Source organism: Gadus macrocephalus, chromosome 1 (genome assembly GCF_031168955.1).
Source record: "Gadus macrocephalus chromosome 1, ASM3116895v1".
NCBI lineage: Eukaryota > Metazoa > Chordata > Actinopteri > Gadiformes > Gadidae > Gadus > Gadus macrocephalus.
This window is the reverse complement of record NC_082382.1, coordinates 7,860,436-7,878,565: the sequence shown is the minus strand read 5'-3', so window position 1 is coordinate 7,878,565 and position 18,130 is coordinate 7,860,436. Positions and strand designations below refer to the sequence as shown.

General features: G+C 48.2%; 1 protein-coding gene across 1 annotated transcript; it reads right to left on the bottom strand.

Moving 5' to 3' along the window:
• Window positions 1–220: 220 nt before the first annotated feature.
• acvr1ba (activin A receptor type 1Ba) lies at window positions 221–17,268 on the bottom strand. The gene is made up of 9 exons (XM_060064606.1): window positions 17,072–17,268; window positions 6,428–6,664; window positions 5,235–5,486; window positions 4,757–4,987; window positions 4,394–4,561; window positions 4,103–4,259; window positions 3,887–4,011; window positions 3,227–3,357; window positions 221–2,889 (listed from the first exon to the last, which is right to left on the bottom strand). Exons 1-9 carry the CDS (start codon window positions 17,133–17,135, stop codon window positions 2,764–2,766), a joined length of 1,491 nt encoding a protein of 496 aa, XP_059920589.1. The 5' UTR covers window positions 17,136–17,268; the 3' UTR covers window positions 221–2,763.
• Between the last annotated feature and the right edge of the window lie 862 nt (window positions 17,269–18,130).

Sequence of the window (18,130 nt, the reverse complement as noted above, 5' to 3'; positions counted from 1 at the left end):
GAATGCAACCTGAGTTATTTCAGAAGGTCACATGACTATCCTGTGATGAATCTCCCCCCCTTCCCCAACAAGAGTCTTGAAAGTGACCTGTTATTTCGCAATCCAAGGCAGAGATAATTAAACCAAATGGCCTGCCCTGAAAAGTAATGAATTAAAAACACAGGAGATCACTTTACAACAAAACCCACATATTGCAATGCTCAAATAAAGATGACCATCATAAGAAAAAAGGTATTTATTGTTCATCCTCTATGTACACATTGAAACTAATTCTGAAAAGATTTGCATCACTGGAAATATTTGACAGGATATCTTTTGATAAAATACCCATAAAAAAAGAAAGGACAAGACAAATTTGAGATTTTGGTTCCCCCGACAGTCTTCCTTCAATACTCTGCACTACACGTTAATTTTCCTACAAACAAGCAACAGGTTTGGCCGACTATCAGAAGAATGAGTATGTACGGGAAGGCAGAGGAAATGGACACGATAAGGGTTTAAAAATCACATTGATGGCTGCAGTGTTCACGACCACATGCAGAAGGGAACAATGAACTGGTTAAAAATAACAGTGAGTTAAGTGAACCTCTAGCACAGGTTAACAGAGTTAGCCCTGGGATATCCAACTGCCAGTGTGATACTTTCAATACTTTCGTCTATAGACCAATATTACAGAGCCTAGGGCTGTAGATGATTTCACACGTACACATCCAACATTGTGACCAACCCTGTCCAACAGTTAAATCAACATTTCACTTGTTCCTACTTCTGAATAAATAAGCAATTGGTGAAATTCCAGAATTAAATATGATGCCCCTTTATTTTCCAGTGTCAACGAGAGATACCACTCCAGAGAATGAAGGAACAGATTTGGTGGGCTCTTAAAAGAGCCCCAAAAGAATTGCATCCAGTTACTTCTTAAAAAAACAAAAAAACAAACGCAGCAACATGAACTAGGATCAGTAGTACCAAACTGCTCTAGTAGCAGGTAGGAGTTAAGAATCCAGCAGATTTCCATGCAGATGAAAAACATTCAAAATAAAAGTACCTTCCAGTGGTGCCTGTGGGCAATAACAGGAGTGTTTTATATACACAAATCATACATGTATCAGGGGTGTGCACGAGTACACGTGTAACCGGTTAGTAAATCATAACCGTTTAAAAGAATCATATCATAATTAAAAAAAATTCTAATCGTTCACACCCCTAACATGTACCCATCAGTAGTGTCTTAAGAATAAAAATCAAAGCAAACACCCAATACGTCTTTAAACACACAAAAACATGAAATCAACAGTATTTTTCCATTGCCATTGCTTACGCTTATTTGCTCAGTGTGGGTGATCTCATTGCCCGTCACCAATGGGATTATGCGAGCATTGATGAACATGTCAACATCTTTAAACAATATAATAAACCTTTTCTTAAATACAATGGGTTTGGTACTAAACAACAAAGTTGATTATATATCAAGACACTGGCTTGTAGCACATCACAGTGTATTCACCAACATGAGACGAAAAAAAAAAACTCAAATAAATTAATAGAAATTCAATCCGCTAAACGCTATCCCTGCGACATTAAAAGTGGGAGAATGACGCATGAGGCGAGAAACAGCTGTGCACAAGGTGCTGAAAGCTACGATGCAGCGCGTCGCCCGTCGGTCAGCGGGCTGTTGAGGTAGGGGGAGGGGCCATGTGTTAATATTGTTCATTCTTAAACCACCACGTCCACTCCCACCCGTGCCATCTCGCCCGGCCCCCCCCCGAAGGGAGGGACTGCTCCACTCCTTCCCCGGCCACCGTGACATAAACAGTGCTCGAGCCTCTCCCTAAACACAGGTTTACATTGAAAGCGTTGCCGTGACAACAGTCATGTGGAGTCGTCTGCGTCATCAGCCCGTGTCATTATTCGCCGAGTCTTCTGGACAAAGTCAGTTCACCATGGGGCCAAATGTCCAGAGAGGTATCAAATAAATCAACTTAAAACAACCCGGTCACTGTACACCAGTAGCATAACCTGCTAAGGGGAGTGGAGGAGGAGGAAGAGGAGGGTCTCGCAGCATATCCAGTACGGGGAGGAAGAGGAGGGTACAGTAGCATGTCCAGTTTTGGGGGGTGAATGAGGAAAGGGCAGGGTATAGTAGCATGGCCTGCTATGGGGAGGGGAGGAGGAAGAGGAAGCTATAGTAGCATGGACTGTTATGGGGATGGGAGGAAGAAGAGGAGGGTATAGTAGCATGGCCTGCTATGGGGAGGGGAGGAGGAAGAGGAAGGTATAGTAGCATGGACTGTTATGGGGATGGGAGGAAGAAGAGGAGGGTATAGTAGCATGGCCTGCTATGGGGAGGGGAGGAGGAAGAGGAGGGTATAGTAGCATGGCCTGCTTTTGGGAGGGGAGGAGGTAGAGGAGGGTATAGTAGGACAAGGAGGAAGAGGGTGGGAGCGATGCTATTAACAGTTATAATGTTTTGGTGCCGGGGCCTATGGAGATAATGAAGGAGGGGAGGTGACAGAAAAATCTCAAAATAGAAAAAGCTGAAGAAGAGGGTTGGGAGAACAGGAGGAGGGACGAAGGTGGGGGGAGGTTGTCAGTAGTTTTGGCTAAAAAAGGTGAGGTAGGCCTTTGTCACAACTTGGGAGTGTGTTGGCGTTTTAAAACTGGCAGGGCTGTTCTCCGGCTGCAGTCCGTCTCATAGTGTTCTTTGTTCCGTGCGTCACTCCGTTGCATGTGTCGTCCCTCGCCGCGCGCGCCCCGGCCGCCTCACATCTTGACGTCCTCGTCCACGCTGAGCTGCGACAGTGTCTTCTTGATGCGCAGCGCAGTCAGCCGCGCTGCACCGTTGGCGTACCAGCACTCACGCATGATCTTACCCATCACACGCAGCGACTGGTGGACAAACACACACACACACACACACACGTTAAATACAGTGCGTGGGATCTGCGCTCTGTTGAACATTTAAGAAAATGTGAAAAACTTTTTTTTTTTTTTTCAAATAATGATGAGAATAAAATAACTTAACCCAATCTAAATCCTGTTTAAAAGCCGGCTTGATGTCAACAGTCTTAGATAGTCGCTTATTTTAGGAAAACCATCTTAACAAAACCCAGACTATAGCAGAGATTTATGATATCAAGTTCCTTTCCGTCACGTCTCATATAATGGTGCGGCGCTGGTGTTCAGCGGCTGTACGCTCTGCGTCTGCATCGTGCGGGGGACTCACCTCGTAGCTCTGCCACCAGTTGGGTACGTTGGGCCTCAGCCTCTGGTCACACACCACCTTTCTCATCTCCTCTATGGACGGGTCTGACGGCACCAGGTCAAAGTAGGGCAGCTGGTACTCCTCATGGATCCCTGTGAGCACCAGAGCGCATTAGTCCTGTCTGCCGTCGGTGTAACGCTCTGTGTTCGCGTGTACATTGTAAATGGACTGCATTTATACAGCGCTTTTACGAAGCAGTCGCCACTCAATGTGCTTTTAGGTAGAGCCTAACATTCACCCATTCATTCACTCGTTCACACACCGACGGCGGTGTCAGCCACGCATGGCGACGTCCAGCTCGTCAGGAGCCGTCAGGGTGAGGCGTCTTGCTCAGAGACCCCTTGACACTCGGCGAGGAGGAGCCGGGGATCAAACCAGCAACCTTCCGTTTCCCAGCAAACCCGACCTCCCTCCGGAGCCACATCCGGAGCTACATGCCGCCCTGTGGCCTCCACACACACACACACACACACACACACACACACACACACACACACACACACACACACACACACACACACACACACACACACACACACACACACACACACACACACACACACACACACACACACACACACACACACACACACCACGGAGAGCTGCGCTCCACTGCCTTACCTCCGGTGTTGCAGCGCCGGGCGACCTCCCAGTACACCAGGCCCAGGGCGTAGATGTCGGCGCACTTGAAGGAGTCAAAGTGTTTCATGTTGATGGTCTCGTCCAGCACCTCGGGAGCCATGTACCTGAGAACGAGACGGACACGGGGTCAGGTCTGGGTGTTCCGGCGTGGCGGTCGTCAAGGGGACCCCGGAAGTGGAGACTGGCGATGCGTACCTCTTGGTGCCCACGCGCTGGTTGGGCGCGATGTCGATGGTGTCGGTGATGGACTCGTGGCGCACGGCCAGGCCCAGGTCAGCGATGGCACACATGCCGTTCTTCTTCACCAGGATGTTTTTGGACTTGAGGTCTCGGTGAGCGATGCCAGGTTTGCCTGCAGACCCAAAAAAACCACCGACATCACCACAGAGAAACACCGCAAATAAGCCTGGCACCAAAAGCCCCCCCCCGCTCTACCCCCCCAGTACTCAGCCACTGTATGAAAGGCTCCCTGCTGACGGAGCTCACCTTGCGTGCCCAGGATCTCCATGTGCAGGTGGGCCAGGCCGCTGGCCGCCGACAGGGCCAGCTTGATCATGCCCTCGATGGTTACCGAGTAGTGGTTCAGGTAGTCGAACAGGGATCCGTGCTCGTGGTAGTCCGAGACCAGCCACAGCTGGGTCCAAGTGCCGTTGTCTGACAGAGAGTAGACGGAACAATGAGAATAGGCAATAGGGTGACACGTGCTAATACACATTGGAGCCTTATCTTAGCTTTTAGCTATACCCAAATAAAGAATTCCACATGGGAACAAGGGAGTGTTCACCCTTTGTACATGCGTGCCTGATCCGTGACCTCTTGATTTTTAATTCATAACAGTCCCCCTCTGACCTTTGTTGTCGGCGGCGATGAAGCCCAGGATGTTGTCGTGGCGCAGCATGATGGTCTGGTAGATCTCCGCCTCGCGGAACCACGAGCGCTCCTCCCGCGACGAGAAGATCTTCACCGCCACGTCGCCGCCCCGCCACTTCCCCCGCCACACCTCGCCGAAGCGGCCCTTCCCGATGATCTCCTGGAGCACGATGGTCCGTGCGACCGTGCGCTGCACAAACAACGGCAGGCCTGCAGGGGGCAGCACACGCACACACCATCAAGGGTTACTGTGAGTTTTTCAGGAATATTACAATACTGAGGCCAGTGTTATTTATAATTTCTGGCTTGTTATTCTGTTACGACAATAAAATTTATTATTATATACAAACATTCATATCCCCAAATAAATAAAATAATCAGACCTCGACATTATTCACAGTACGAATAATCAATTCTTAATAGGAAATATAAATGTTATTAATGAGGAGCCACTGACCGGAGCCGGAGCCGGAGGTGGACATGTCGTAGATGAGGTCCTGCAGCGTCTTGTCCTTGGCCAGGTAGAGGTGGTCACAGGACGGGTCCTCCACGTCCAGACGCTGCCGGTGGCTGTAGGCCCGCTGGTGGTACTGGAACAGGAACACGCCCCCCATCAGCACCACGCACATCAGGAACACCGGCCCCGCGATCACCGCCACCAGCTCCACGGGGCCCCAGGTCCCCGACCAGCCGTCCCCTTTCCTGGGGACTGAGGGCGGGAACAGAGAGACAGAGACAGAGAGAGAGGGAGAGGCAGAGGGTGAGGGAGAGGGAGAGGGAGAGAGAGACAGATTTGAAATGTTATTTTAATATTCTATACTGAGACAAAATAATTGTCAGACTTTTATCCAAAGAAACTTTGGATAAAAGTCTTCTAAATGACTGTGTAGTTCAGAGTGAAGATGACCCCATGGGATTCAGAGCGATGTCCTAGAAGGCCTTTCACACATGCACCTTAAGTCGGGCGTTCTCCGGTTAATAGGTGGGGTCGTTAGTGTGAACGCAAATGTCAGAATGCGCCCCTTCAGAGTGTAGCCGGCCAGACCCCTGGTGTACGGTCCGGAGGATCGGAGAGCCAGATACTTCGCATCGAGCCAATGGGCGTGTTGCTGACGTGTTATCGACGTGTGGCTGACGTCTCTACAGGAGTAGAAGTACGCTGGGCGTACGCAGCTTTGTGCATTTGTCTTCTCTCCTGTAATTGCATTCCAACCTCTTTCTGCTTTTCATATTGTGGATATATCTTAAAAAATGCGGCATCGATATCTCTGCAAAAAGAGTGCAGTACAGAGTTGGTAGCCTCAGCCGCCCCTCGACCGTGCGTAAACAAAACACAGACTTCCGCTGCATACTTTAGCATCACGTCGTCCCACCTCCTACATGCTCTACCCAGGAGCCACACCTCGCCTACACAGAGGACCTCTAGTATGTGTGAACACGTCCGATGCGGTTTAGCTCCGCTTGTGTGCATGTGTGAAAAAGGCAACTCCCGATCAGCTCGGGACCGGATTTTCTGGAGCCGTTGTGTGAAAGGCCAATAGGAGGCTACAAGTACAGCGTGAAGCCAGAGGAGTTCAGAGAGAAGCAGGTTGACCGCAGTGAAGTGGTGCAGAGAGGCCGGTCCGTACGACGGGGGGGGGGGGAACTCACCAGGAGCCTTGAGATCCACGCTGTTGCAGTAGTCCTCGTAGCAGCAGTGTGTGTTCAGCAGCCCCTCGGCGCTCAGGCAGTAGAAGGGCTGTCCCGGGGGCACCAGGTGCTCCCGGGCGATGCAGATGCGCACATGCTCCTCCTTCCCCTGGCTGATGAAGGTGGAGGCCATGCAGGCCCCGTCCGTCTCGCACTCAAAGCCCGTTCTCTCACAGTTGGTGCAGTTACATTGAAGGGCTGGGCGAGATAAAGAGAGAGAGGGAAAAGGAGAGAATGTTGATTAGAAAAGAAGGCTCATTTACAGAAACAACAAAAAAAAGTAACTAGACCTCTCCTCTTTTTAGTCCTCCGTTAATTAAAATCACCCAGGTAAAGCAACGGGTCAATTTAATAAGAGAAAACAATAAAAAACATTAAAAGGGGTGAGGGGTGATTGAAATTATTTTTAACATGACTTGTCCAGCAGGGGGCCGACTGCAGCCAGAATGAACACATTGCTGTAGCCTCCTTATAGTGGCGTGTGTCGGGGTGGCGTGCCGAGAGAGAGAGACAGCATTACGCAGCAGCCAGACGGCCCCTGGCGGCCCTGAAATCAGATCTACCACTGCAGATGAACCCAAACACACTGGGTGGGGAGAGAGCGGTCCACCAGGACAGAAACCCAACCAGGGGAGTGGGGTGGGGGGGGGGGGGGGGGGGAGCGCGATGGCCCGGGCCACATCCCCAGTGCAGTAGATCTCTTTATCAACTATGGTTAATCAACTGTTTGTGAATGATAATGCCTAACCACCAATAACCAATAGTGTCCCACTATTACCTCCAGCACAGCGCTAAAAATCTGCACGCTAATGCTGGGTAGACCATACAGGATCATTAGCCCGATTTTGTGCCACGGATTCTTTGATGGTTCATGGATAAAAATCAGCCATAAATGTGCTCACTTTACCTCACATAATGTTGAATTAAGCTGGGAACTACTGAACTACTGTAAAAAAAAAATCGACAAAGTATCGACAAACTGCTCCTCCCATATCATTTATGAGAAACAAATCCTTGTACATAAAGAAAATACCTCATTGGATTGACCACAGGGTTTGCACCAGAGGTAAACATTGTTGCAAAATAATTGACAGTGGAATTTCTCCTCCACCTCGTAATCAACAAGCAATTTTTAACTCAAATCTACACCAGTTAACAACACTTCAGCATCAAGAGAAAGAGTCTGCATGAGAGGGATCATTGAGATCCTAAACATATTGCGATTAAATTCTGCAATATATTGTGATTCATGACCCCCATATTATTCAAAGGCATCATAAATAAATGAAGAAAATAAGACTGCTCAACCCACTTCAAATGGGAGTGCAAAAGTGCAAAAACTTAGGAGGGTAGTGCAAAAACGTTGTCCTTGATCCTTCAGGACACAGGACCTTAGTAATAATCTCTGAATAGGAGACCGCTCACATGAATGCTGAGTTCCCAGCACATAACTTACATTTATCTAAATACAATAGAGTAACATAAAGCAGACATAAAATAGTAATATTAACCTGAGAATAATTACATAAATAGGATTAATTTAGAGCCTCAATCAAATTGAGGAAAATAACAAAAATGTGTACTGCTAGAGTCCAGTCCTGTTGGCTGTAAGGTCATCAACCAAAATGTTAAATTTCATCTGTGAATTTTGGAATATTTGCAAAAAAACATATTGCAATACTTTGCGCTACATGCCGATATAATAATTGTGTCCGCAAAATATCACGATACTGAACAGAATCGATTTTCCCCCCACCACTAATAGGAACGGACACCACATAAAAAACAAGTTGTGGAATACAGACCTGACACAACAAACAGACGTAACAACTCAACCCGTCTTTGAGGTCTGCAGTTCAAATGTGTTTAAAGAACAAACAGCCCTTTATCAGACGTGTCACCGGAATGTTGTGTAATCCAACAAAAAAAAATTCTGATCGGAAAAGGTATGACTCCGTTCATGTGGATTCTGGCCAAACACGTTTCCAGTTCCTCTGAGAAAAAGCACCTACTGTTAAACCAAACAACGTGTGCTTGCGTGTGGAAGGGGGGGGGGGTAGTGCATTCAAATCCATGCCTCACACACAGGGGCCCTATTAAAAAGGTGAAGCCATGGAATGAAGCCGCCCTTTAAAACAAGCCCCAGTAGTCCACCATGGGCTGAGAGGCCCGCCACTGGCCCCTCCACCACCACCCAGGGTCAGGGCTGAGAGGCCCGCCACTGGCCCCTCCACCACCACCCAGGGTCAGGGCTGCGCGGCGACTCAGGCAGCGAGGCGCTGCGAGCTGATTTGATTAGAAGTGAAATAAGGAGCTTGAGTCACAGCGCATATGCTTCTCATTTAGAGGAAGGTCAGAACAAAAGACTCTTGACTCGGCCACCACATGCAGAGCTTGGCTGATGGCCGTGTTTTTGACCTGATTATGATGAACGGACTGACACATCAGGACGTTTAAATTATATTGATACACAATAATGAAATATTTCATTTTGAATGAATGATAGAGCGATGGTCCTCGAAGTGAAGGGAACGGAGGGGACCAACCAAGACCCCAGGAGACCCAGGACTCCCCATCGCGTCCAGCCTGCTCTCAGTGCCAACAAATATCTCCGTCTGCTAGTGGTGGTTAGACCAAAAACGTGTGTGGGAAGACGGCCCTAGTCATGTGGATGTTGTGGCTGTGGTTTGCGACTAAATGAAGTCATTCCTCCCCCCTCCAGATTCTCTGTGAATGAGCTGCTCACAGGCTGCCTCACCCCCACAAACACACACGGCAGCCAGGATCTTTCCTATCACAGCGCTGGCCCCCCTCCACCGGGTCTTACCGAAAGTCGCTTGGCACAAAATTGACCGATGGTGGGTGGACCGATGCATGGATTATTGCGCCATCTGAATGCAACATCCCAGAGTTCAACATGCACAGCCCTGCCGTCATTCAGGGTGGATCCCACACATGCACATTGCTGCGTGTTTCGGCCTGCCCGTCTAGAACTCTTGCCGTTAATTGAGTTTGTTGTTCACCAACGTGTGGTGAGACTGCCCGTCTGCCTTGACGTGCGAGTGTTCCCAGGAGCTGAGGGGTAGGTTCTTAGCCACTGATTGTGGCAAACGCAAAACCCTGCTCCTATGGTTGCATGCAGTTGGAATTTCCTGCAGATTACGGATAAGGTGAGGAAGGCCGATCATTTAGGGAAAAACAATTGCTGTGGACCAATCAACAGGCAGGACCACATCCGTCCAATCAGCAGGGGAGCTGAACCAACCAACGATGACTGGTGTCCGTAAAGATTGTCTAGTGATCTCGGAGACAGGATTTGAAGACTGAAGACTCGCAGTTCGATAATAGTTTTAAACCTACTAGCCCTTGCACTGAGATCTGTGTCAAAAACGGCATACTCTGGCTCAAACATTTTTCCTAGTGTCAAGCAATGCAATGAAAAAAGGTATGCATGAGTAGCAGAATCGTAATAGTTTGTTACATCAGAATCAATGTGCGTGTCGTGTCTGTGTGTGTGTGACAACTTCACTAAAAACACCTTCTCCTCAAGACTAGCCCATGGTTTGTGGTCTACCAATAGTTTGGATTGTGGCAAATCTGGTTGAGTGCAGAGAAGAAATTAGAAGCCAGTCCAAAACCTGGTGCTTTCTCACAAGCAAGACTGCACAAAAGTATAATCTTGCTTGTGGATTAGGGCAAAAACTAATCAAATACATACGTGCATACATAGGTAGCCTCAACCCACAGGGATCTGAGGCAGGGTGGAGGTCCCTGATCTGAGGCAGGGTGGAGGTCCCTGATCTGAGGCAGGGTGGAGGTCCCTGATCTGAGGCAGGGTGGAGGTCCCTGATCTGAGGCAGGGGGGAGGTCCCTGATCTGAGGCAGGGGGGAGGTCCCTGATCTGAGGCAGTGGGGAGGTCCCTGATCTGAGGCAGTGGGGAGGTCCCTGATCTGAGGCAGCATGAGGACCCTGATGTGAGGCAGCATGAGGTCACTGTGGTTTTACAGAGGGCCTTTGTGTTGAGATTAGGACGACATGAGCTTTGGACTAGTCTGGGTTCCTGAACAAAGAATAGAGAAGAGGTGGAAGAGGAGGGGGGGGGGGGGGAGCCCAGGGGTTCCACTCTCAGGATATGGGGGCAACAGTAAAATACTACTGGAGACTTCTGGCGGTGGTGGTCAGGGCCAGACAGCAGAAGGGGTGTCAGAGGGGGGAGGGGGTGCCCCGGAGTGGGCGGGAGAATGAGGCCGTGGATCGGTCTGGGGGAGGGGTGACATTAATGTGAGCTTTAAAAGCCCCAGGCTGCGAGAGGGGGGGTCTGACTGACCAGCTGCGAAGGTCATTAAAGCTCGGTCTAGACTTTGACAGAGAGGAGGGGAACAAGACAAAGGGATAGGGGGGGGGGGGGGGGGGGGGGTGTTCTAGGACTCGGAGCGAAAGGGGAGTCGTTAAAGAGTGGCTGGTGTAAAGTTCCTCTCATTCCGTTCGTGTTCAGGCAGGAAACGGCCCGACATAGTTTGGATTAATAAAACACAGACGCTTGAATAAGGGACCAGAAAAAGAGGAACAGTGGGAATCTGTGAGGGGAAAATGTGGATTTAAAGTCGAACCACAGTTTGTGACAGGATGACAGTCAGACCTACTGAAAGTAATTCCTAGTAGTAACCCTGTCACAAAACAGACCCACTCAATCCCCTTCCTAGTAGTAACCCTGTCACAAAACAGACCTACTCAATCCCCTTCATAGTAGTAACCCTGTCACAAAACAGACCCACTCAATCCCCTTCCTAGTAGTAACCCTGTCACAAAACAGACCTACTCAATCCCCTTCATAGTAGTAACCCTGTCACAAAACAGACCTACTCAATCCCCTTCATAGTAGTAACCCTGTCACAAAACAGACCTACTCAATCCCCTTCCTAGTAGTAACCCCGTCACAAAACAGACCTACTCAATCCCCTTCATAGTAGTAACCCTGTCACAAAACAGACCTACTCAATCCCCTTGATAGTAGTAACCCTGTCACAAAACAGACCTACTCAATCCCCTTGATAGTAGTAACCCTATTACACAGCCAGACCTACTCAATAGAAAGCAGACCGACTCAATAACCCTGTCACAACAGAGCTCGCCCTCCCAGCGAGATAAGGAGGTGAAGTCAGTGGAAAATAGTTGAAGACCATTTGTCCAGGGCCGGAGGGGGGGGGGGGGGGGGGGATCTGGGGGCGCAGACAGAGAGACGGCCGACTGCATGCGTGCAGAGCACCGCGGCCATTACCAAAATGCACAGGCTGAAATTAGATCCATTCAGATACCAGACTGAGAGCTGATCAAGACAAGCAGACGCCACCAGACAGTGTGAGTGCAGCGCGCACGCACATACACACATGTTTTGTGTGAGTGCACACTACAACCACACAAACACACACAGCGTAATGCTCTGCCCTAATCAATGGTGGAGAAGGAGGAGTCATTACCTTTGTCTGCATCTCAGGGTCAGATTACTGATCTGATTCTGAAGTGAGGCCTCTGGGGCTCGACAGCACCGGCTATCTCTGGAAAACCACCTCCCTCTAGGCTGCAGCGTATCCTGTCTGCTCCCACGCATGTACCGCCTGCCAGCGCACCGACTGGTGCTAGCTATGGCTGCACACCGGCCTTGGACCCCCAAGCAGGGTTTCGTCCAAAAACCTGGCTTCGTTCACTCTATGAAACGTGTTCCTCGTTTGATGTCGTATTATTCATCCTCTTGACCCCCAGCCTGCTGTGAGAGCCGGCCTCACCCATTGCACCTGCACACACTACAGCGTTGTACCTTGGTATGGGAGAGGAGCTGGCCGCCAAGTCTGGTGTGGGGCCTCATGAGCTCAATCCCACTAGAGACTTGTATAGTTATTCTTCCTAGTTAGGGCAAGAACCAACAAATAGTGTGAATTGTGTTCAATATGATGCAATCAAAAGGGACAGTATAAAAGACAGGATAGTATAACCTTGATTAAGAAGCACAGGCTCCGTCAAATAGGCCAACCTGTGCTTGTGTTAAGCTAATCTGTCAGCAGTTACACATACCAAGACCCTCAGATGAGTTCAATCAGTGCACAGGATAACCTTGGTTCCCTGATTCAAATCACTTCAAAAGAAGCAGAAGGAAGGGCTACTAGTACATTTCCCTAGCAGAAGGACGGCAGACAAGCAGAGAACCACAAAGAAGAGCACGACTAAATCCACGTTCCTGAAGCCGACAACCAAAGAAAACGACATCCAACATGCCTTCAGGGAGACAGGTAAAATGGAGGCCCGTTATCAGGTGAATCCCTGTATTATGAGAACACAACCCCCAACATTTATTCTACAGCAGAAAGGCTAGTGGTTAATTGCTTTGCAAGGAAGGAACCCACGTTGCCTGTCTCGCCCATCGTCTCCACGGCACGGAGTGCGAGTGGTGAGGAGAAGAGCAGTCGACGATTAACTGTCGTGGCGGTAGTAAAGGGGGGCAAATCCCTTGTGGCAACACACCAAGTTGGTTCTAGGGCCAGGTCAGTCAGAGGCTACGGTGTCTGGAGAAGCAATTAAGACCCCATGCCTCCGGAGGTCCCTGACGAGACTCTTGTATACCGGTTATCAGTGTTACACACTGCAGTGATGCTGCAATACACACCGCCTGCATTCGTCCATTGTATTGTATAAAATGTAACGCAGCCTACGTCACTACCCGAACGCGACCTACGTCACTACCCGAACGCAGCCTACGTCACTACCCGAACGCGACCTACGTCACTACCCGAACGCAGCCTACGTCACTACCCGAACGCGACCTACGTCACTACCCGAACGCAGCCTACGTCACTACCCGAACGCGACCTACGTCACTACCCGAACGCAGCCTACGTCACTACCCGAACGCGACCTACGTCACTACCCGAACGCAGCCTACGTCACTACCCGAACGCGACCTACGTCACTACCCGAACGCAGCCTACGTCACTACCCGAACGCAGCCTACGTCACTACCCGAATGCAGCCTACGTCACTACCCGAACGCGACCTACGTCACTACTCAAACGCGACCTACGTCACTACCCGAATGCAGCCTACGTCACTACCCGAACGCAGCCTACGTCACTACTCAAACGCGACCTACGTCACTACCCGAACGCGACCTACGTCACTACTCAAACGCAGCCTACGTCATTACCCGAACATGGCCTACGTCACTACACCCAGGGAGCGGAACAATTGATTCTTTTAAAACAATAGGGAAACTCCTCTGCACACCGCCAACGGTCCCTCTTCAGGCTGTTTACGTGCAGTCAGATACGGCTGGAGCCACATGGATCTGTCCTCCACATCCAGCAGAGCACACTTCTCAGCGTTTGTCTCATTGTTGAAAGATGTGATAACGAGTCATATCTAGTCTTTTTCACTTACAATTAATTCCCTCCAAAATTGAAACATAGGCGGGATATAGGCCGTCACTAGGGTTTAGACCACGATGATTGGACATTATTTTCTTTTAAATATATATATATATTTTTTTATACCATTTAAAATCAAATTCAGAGCTCACAATCTGATACTATTCAATCAAATTACTAGCTAGCATTGGATATTTGGATACTTCCCGCCAGGTCTACGGAGTAGATTTGATGCATACATCCAATGCATGCCTCACCCAAAACGCAACCCACTGGTTCGACATGCAGCTGTACGGGGCAAACGCAGCGTTACCACAAAACACTGTGATGCAGGTGGGGTGTACAAGCCTTTAGTTTATATTATGTTAATTTTTTATACTATAATAAGAGAGCAAATAAAGTTGGTTTCGGTCCTGACTGAATGTCTGTTTTACAATCTTGGTCTACATGACGATTGATGGCAACAGCTGCCCGACCAACTGGCAACAATTTTGTGACGCTTGGTTGGTTTGGCCCATTTGTCTCGCTAAGCTTGGGAACTTTTGCATTTTTTTATTACTTTACTTCGTTTGGAGATAAGGCATAATAAAATGACGCAATATTAGAACTCCAACATTTTGGCTGATAAAGTCAGTGTCGGGGCCCAACATACTTTACAGAAGAGCAACCTGGGATAATAATGAACCGGGATACACTAAGACACACATAAATGCCCCCCAAAGGTGGATTGGGGAAATAGGCTAGTTAGATAGTATAGCAATATCTGGGACTCTGAACGTCGGGGCTGTTTGATAGTTACACATCAGGAAGAAAATAAACAATTGCTCGACGTACAGAGAAGAATACCGTATAAAGAAAATTCTCCCTTCCTGCAGGTCTGTTAGTAAATACTAAAACAAAACTGAACCATTAAGTTCCCAGATCATTCCATAATATTTCTTGAGAATCTAACCAAGACCAGTATGTGCCTGCCCAAAAAAAGATTATTACAACTATTTACATTTCATCACATCCACTGTGCCAGAAAACCGCTGTACCGGTCAGGTAACAGTCCAACAACCAGGGCCTATCATCTATAACCTGCAGACATACCTCGGGGAATGACCCAAACCTGGAGGGCGGGGTGACAGTGTTTTGAACGACTTAACACAACAAGCACAAGCGCTAATATGATCGCATCGTTTGAACCCTGCACATCCGAGGACTTTGTATGGCGAGGAAAGCGATTGTCCTGAATTTATCCTTTACAGCCCTGGGGGGTCTGAGAGTGAGCAAACCTGGAGTGTACTCCAACTGAATATAATCTAAGACCAAGTTCCATTGTTGTAGGTGAGACTAAAAGAAAAGCTGGGAGAGAAAGACGCGCCCTGCCTTAAGGCAATCTACAGTTCAGTGGCCAGATCGTATTGCAGTTGTGTTGGATCCATACAGGCTCCCAACAACTTCTGTTCCATGTTGCTAAGCGCACATGCTGACAGATACATCCCATTCCTGCCTTCCTGTGGATCCCCCTCCATAGCCGGTGTTCTGCATTAGCAGCACAGCTACTTTTTGGTTGGTCTGGTTTCAGTCATGCAATAATCCATTATGTGGTGTGAAACAGTGGCTCCAGACAGACGCCCCTTATACAACAGGCTTGTCCAGCTGCACAAAGTCTGTGGAGAGCACAGGTCCTCCCACATTTCCTCACACTTCAGTGTTGCGTTAAACTAACCAGGCCATTCAAACAGCCCACTCAGGTGGCACTACTACAGCCATCCAGAATTGACTTCCCTCTATGTTCCTTTGCATGATATATTGACCAGACCTCAGTGCAGCGACATTATCTCAACTCAGTGGGGGAGGGCAAAATCTCACTGGTTCTTGGAAGGAGGATGACTCACCATTTACAATACAACACACAGGGTAATAGAGAGGGACGCATGCAGGATAATCAGCATACACTCGCCTTTGTTGTTTTTGTGTGAAGTTGCAAAGGGACAGTAGTTAGTAAATTGTAAAGAATACTAAAAGAGCGAAAAGAGTACCAGCCAAGGGACTCCAATAAACAATGTTCTGCAACTAAAACTATTAAATAAAATCACTGATTGGGACCCTAATAACAGATAGCATTAAAGAACAGCACATAGCTAATACCACTGTTTCTGGGAGCCACATGAATTTGTTCATTATGCCTGGAACCGGGAGTCAGCTGCTCAAGGCAGTCATGAAAGATTGAGGCCGTGACAGCCAAATAACCAGTGCATGTAAAACCCCACTTTCCATCACAAAGGAGCCAGACTTCACCCCTGACTTCAGTCTGGGCAGCCTGAATGGACGGCTGTTGTCGCCCTATGAGACCATTCACACAACGCTGGGGGCCCACTAAACATACTTTTTACAAATTAAAATGCACACAAAAAACGGGCTTCAATTATTTTAACTCCATATACACATTTGAGAAGATCTTTAAAAATATAACCAAACTTAAAACGTGTTCCATTTATATTCAGGATTCAATTGATGGCCAATATTCTGACAAACGAATGACCAAGGCAAGTGCAGTGCGCGACTTCTTGGTTTATCGTACAAGACATAGACAACATGCTTACAGGTTAGTGTTAAAATAACATTGTTAATAAATAGCATTGAAAATAACGTGCTTATATCATGATAATATCTAGCACAACAAAGCCGCCCGTGGAGTCAATCCCCCCACCAACACACACGGTCTGGGACGTTTCGGTCGCCCGTTCCCGATTAGACTAGAATAGACTCAGATTAGTAGTATTTTAATACATTGATCTAGCCTTGTAACCCACACATATAGCAACACAGGCTCCAGGGTTTATCTTCCGCCTTTATACCGCTCGTTGAGGAGTGCCAACAGCACCACTCGGTCCACAGCTCCCCGGAATAAACAAAGCTGCCTTGTCGTTGTTCGGCCGCTCCGTGAGGCTACCGCTCACCAACATGACTTAACGTGTCGCTATCAACACACTCATGTAACGATATCGGTGCCGAACCTAACGGCTTACGAGTGGTCAACGCAAAAGACGGCGATAAAGGGTAGAGGCTAGCTCAATAAGGTCAGCCAAATCCCAACACACAAAGCGCCATGATGAGGAGCGACAATAGGAGCCGCTCCAGGAACGCCGTCTTTCCTCAACACACGGGGCACAAACCGGGGGATATGTTCGTTAAACTCACCACTGCCGCCAGCCACCAGCGCCAACAGGACGACCAACGTGAGCACGATTTGATATAGAGCCATGTCTTCTTAATTTCCCATCTCTCTGCGTGAAATTCGTTGAAAGCGTGGCGTTATCAACACGGCCCGAACTGATACACAACCACAACCCGACCACATACACACACATACCACACAGCGGCCAGATACCAGCCCGCGGAGTGACGTCGTTAAAGGGGCGTGTGCGTGTCTTAAAGGGGTGAGCTATGTCCTGTTGTTTGGGACTGTTCTAAAGTGAGATAGGCACTATTCATTCCATTTTAGGGGATATCATTTTACTTTTTATATATTGAGTATTTAATAGTGTTATATCAGATATGTATAGATATTTTCTATTGAGCGTGTTATATGTCGACTTCTTTAATGTTTCTCATGCCAATAAAGCTTTTTTTTATTGAATTGAATTGAATTGAAATACTATTCAGTCTCAATGTGCCTTTCGGTTACGTATAGTGGGTTATCATTATATTATTATGTTGTTACGAAACCGTTTCCAACTTTCCACTAACAGTTGTTTGTAACTTTACAGCCGTTTCCATGGTAGGCTACTCATTCTGACTGATTCAGGCCTTTATTAGGCCTATCTGCAAGGGCCAGACAAGAGTGGAAATTAATCAACCTTGTCTTCGTCTTTTTTAGGGGTCCAAGCCAACAGGTTGGATCCCTATTGTTTTTGTAGCGATTGTTATTTTTATTATAGGCCTACTTGGTTTCACGCTTTTAGGTCCAGTCGGTTGTATTGGTTGTAGACTTGTTCCTTATAGGACAAGTTGTTTTCCAGCAAGAAAATAGGTTTTCCTCTGCGTTGTGCAGCCCAGTAAATATGAGACTGGAGTGACACTGTCCCTGTGAGGAGGAATATACAACTTGAGCATTAATTATATCCACCCCTTCACCCGACTGACCAGACAGACTGGGGCTTTGAGAGAGTATTATCTCTGTAGTTTGGGAAACATCCAAACATTTATACCCCCCGCCCACACGCACGCGCAAACACGCACGCAGGCACACACCCACTC

What these genes read in the sequence shown, in the direction of transcription:
- acvr1ba (XM_060064606.1), bottom strand. Translation starts at nt 17,135, where the DNA reads ATGGCTCTATATCAAATCGTGCTCACGTTGGTCGTCCTGTTGGCGCTG. An exon ending in CGTGGATCTCAAGGCTCCTG is followed by an intron (nt 5,487 to 6,427) that starts GTGAGTTCCCCC and finishes TCCCGCCCTCAG; the next exon opens with TCCCCAGGAAAGGGGACGGC. An exon ending in ACTGGTGGCAGAGCTACGAG is followed by an intron (nt 2,890 to 3,226) that starts GTGAGTCCCCCG and finishes TTTGTCCACCAG; the next exon opens with TCGCTGCGTGTGATGGGTAA.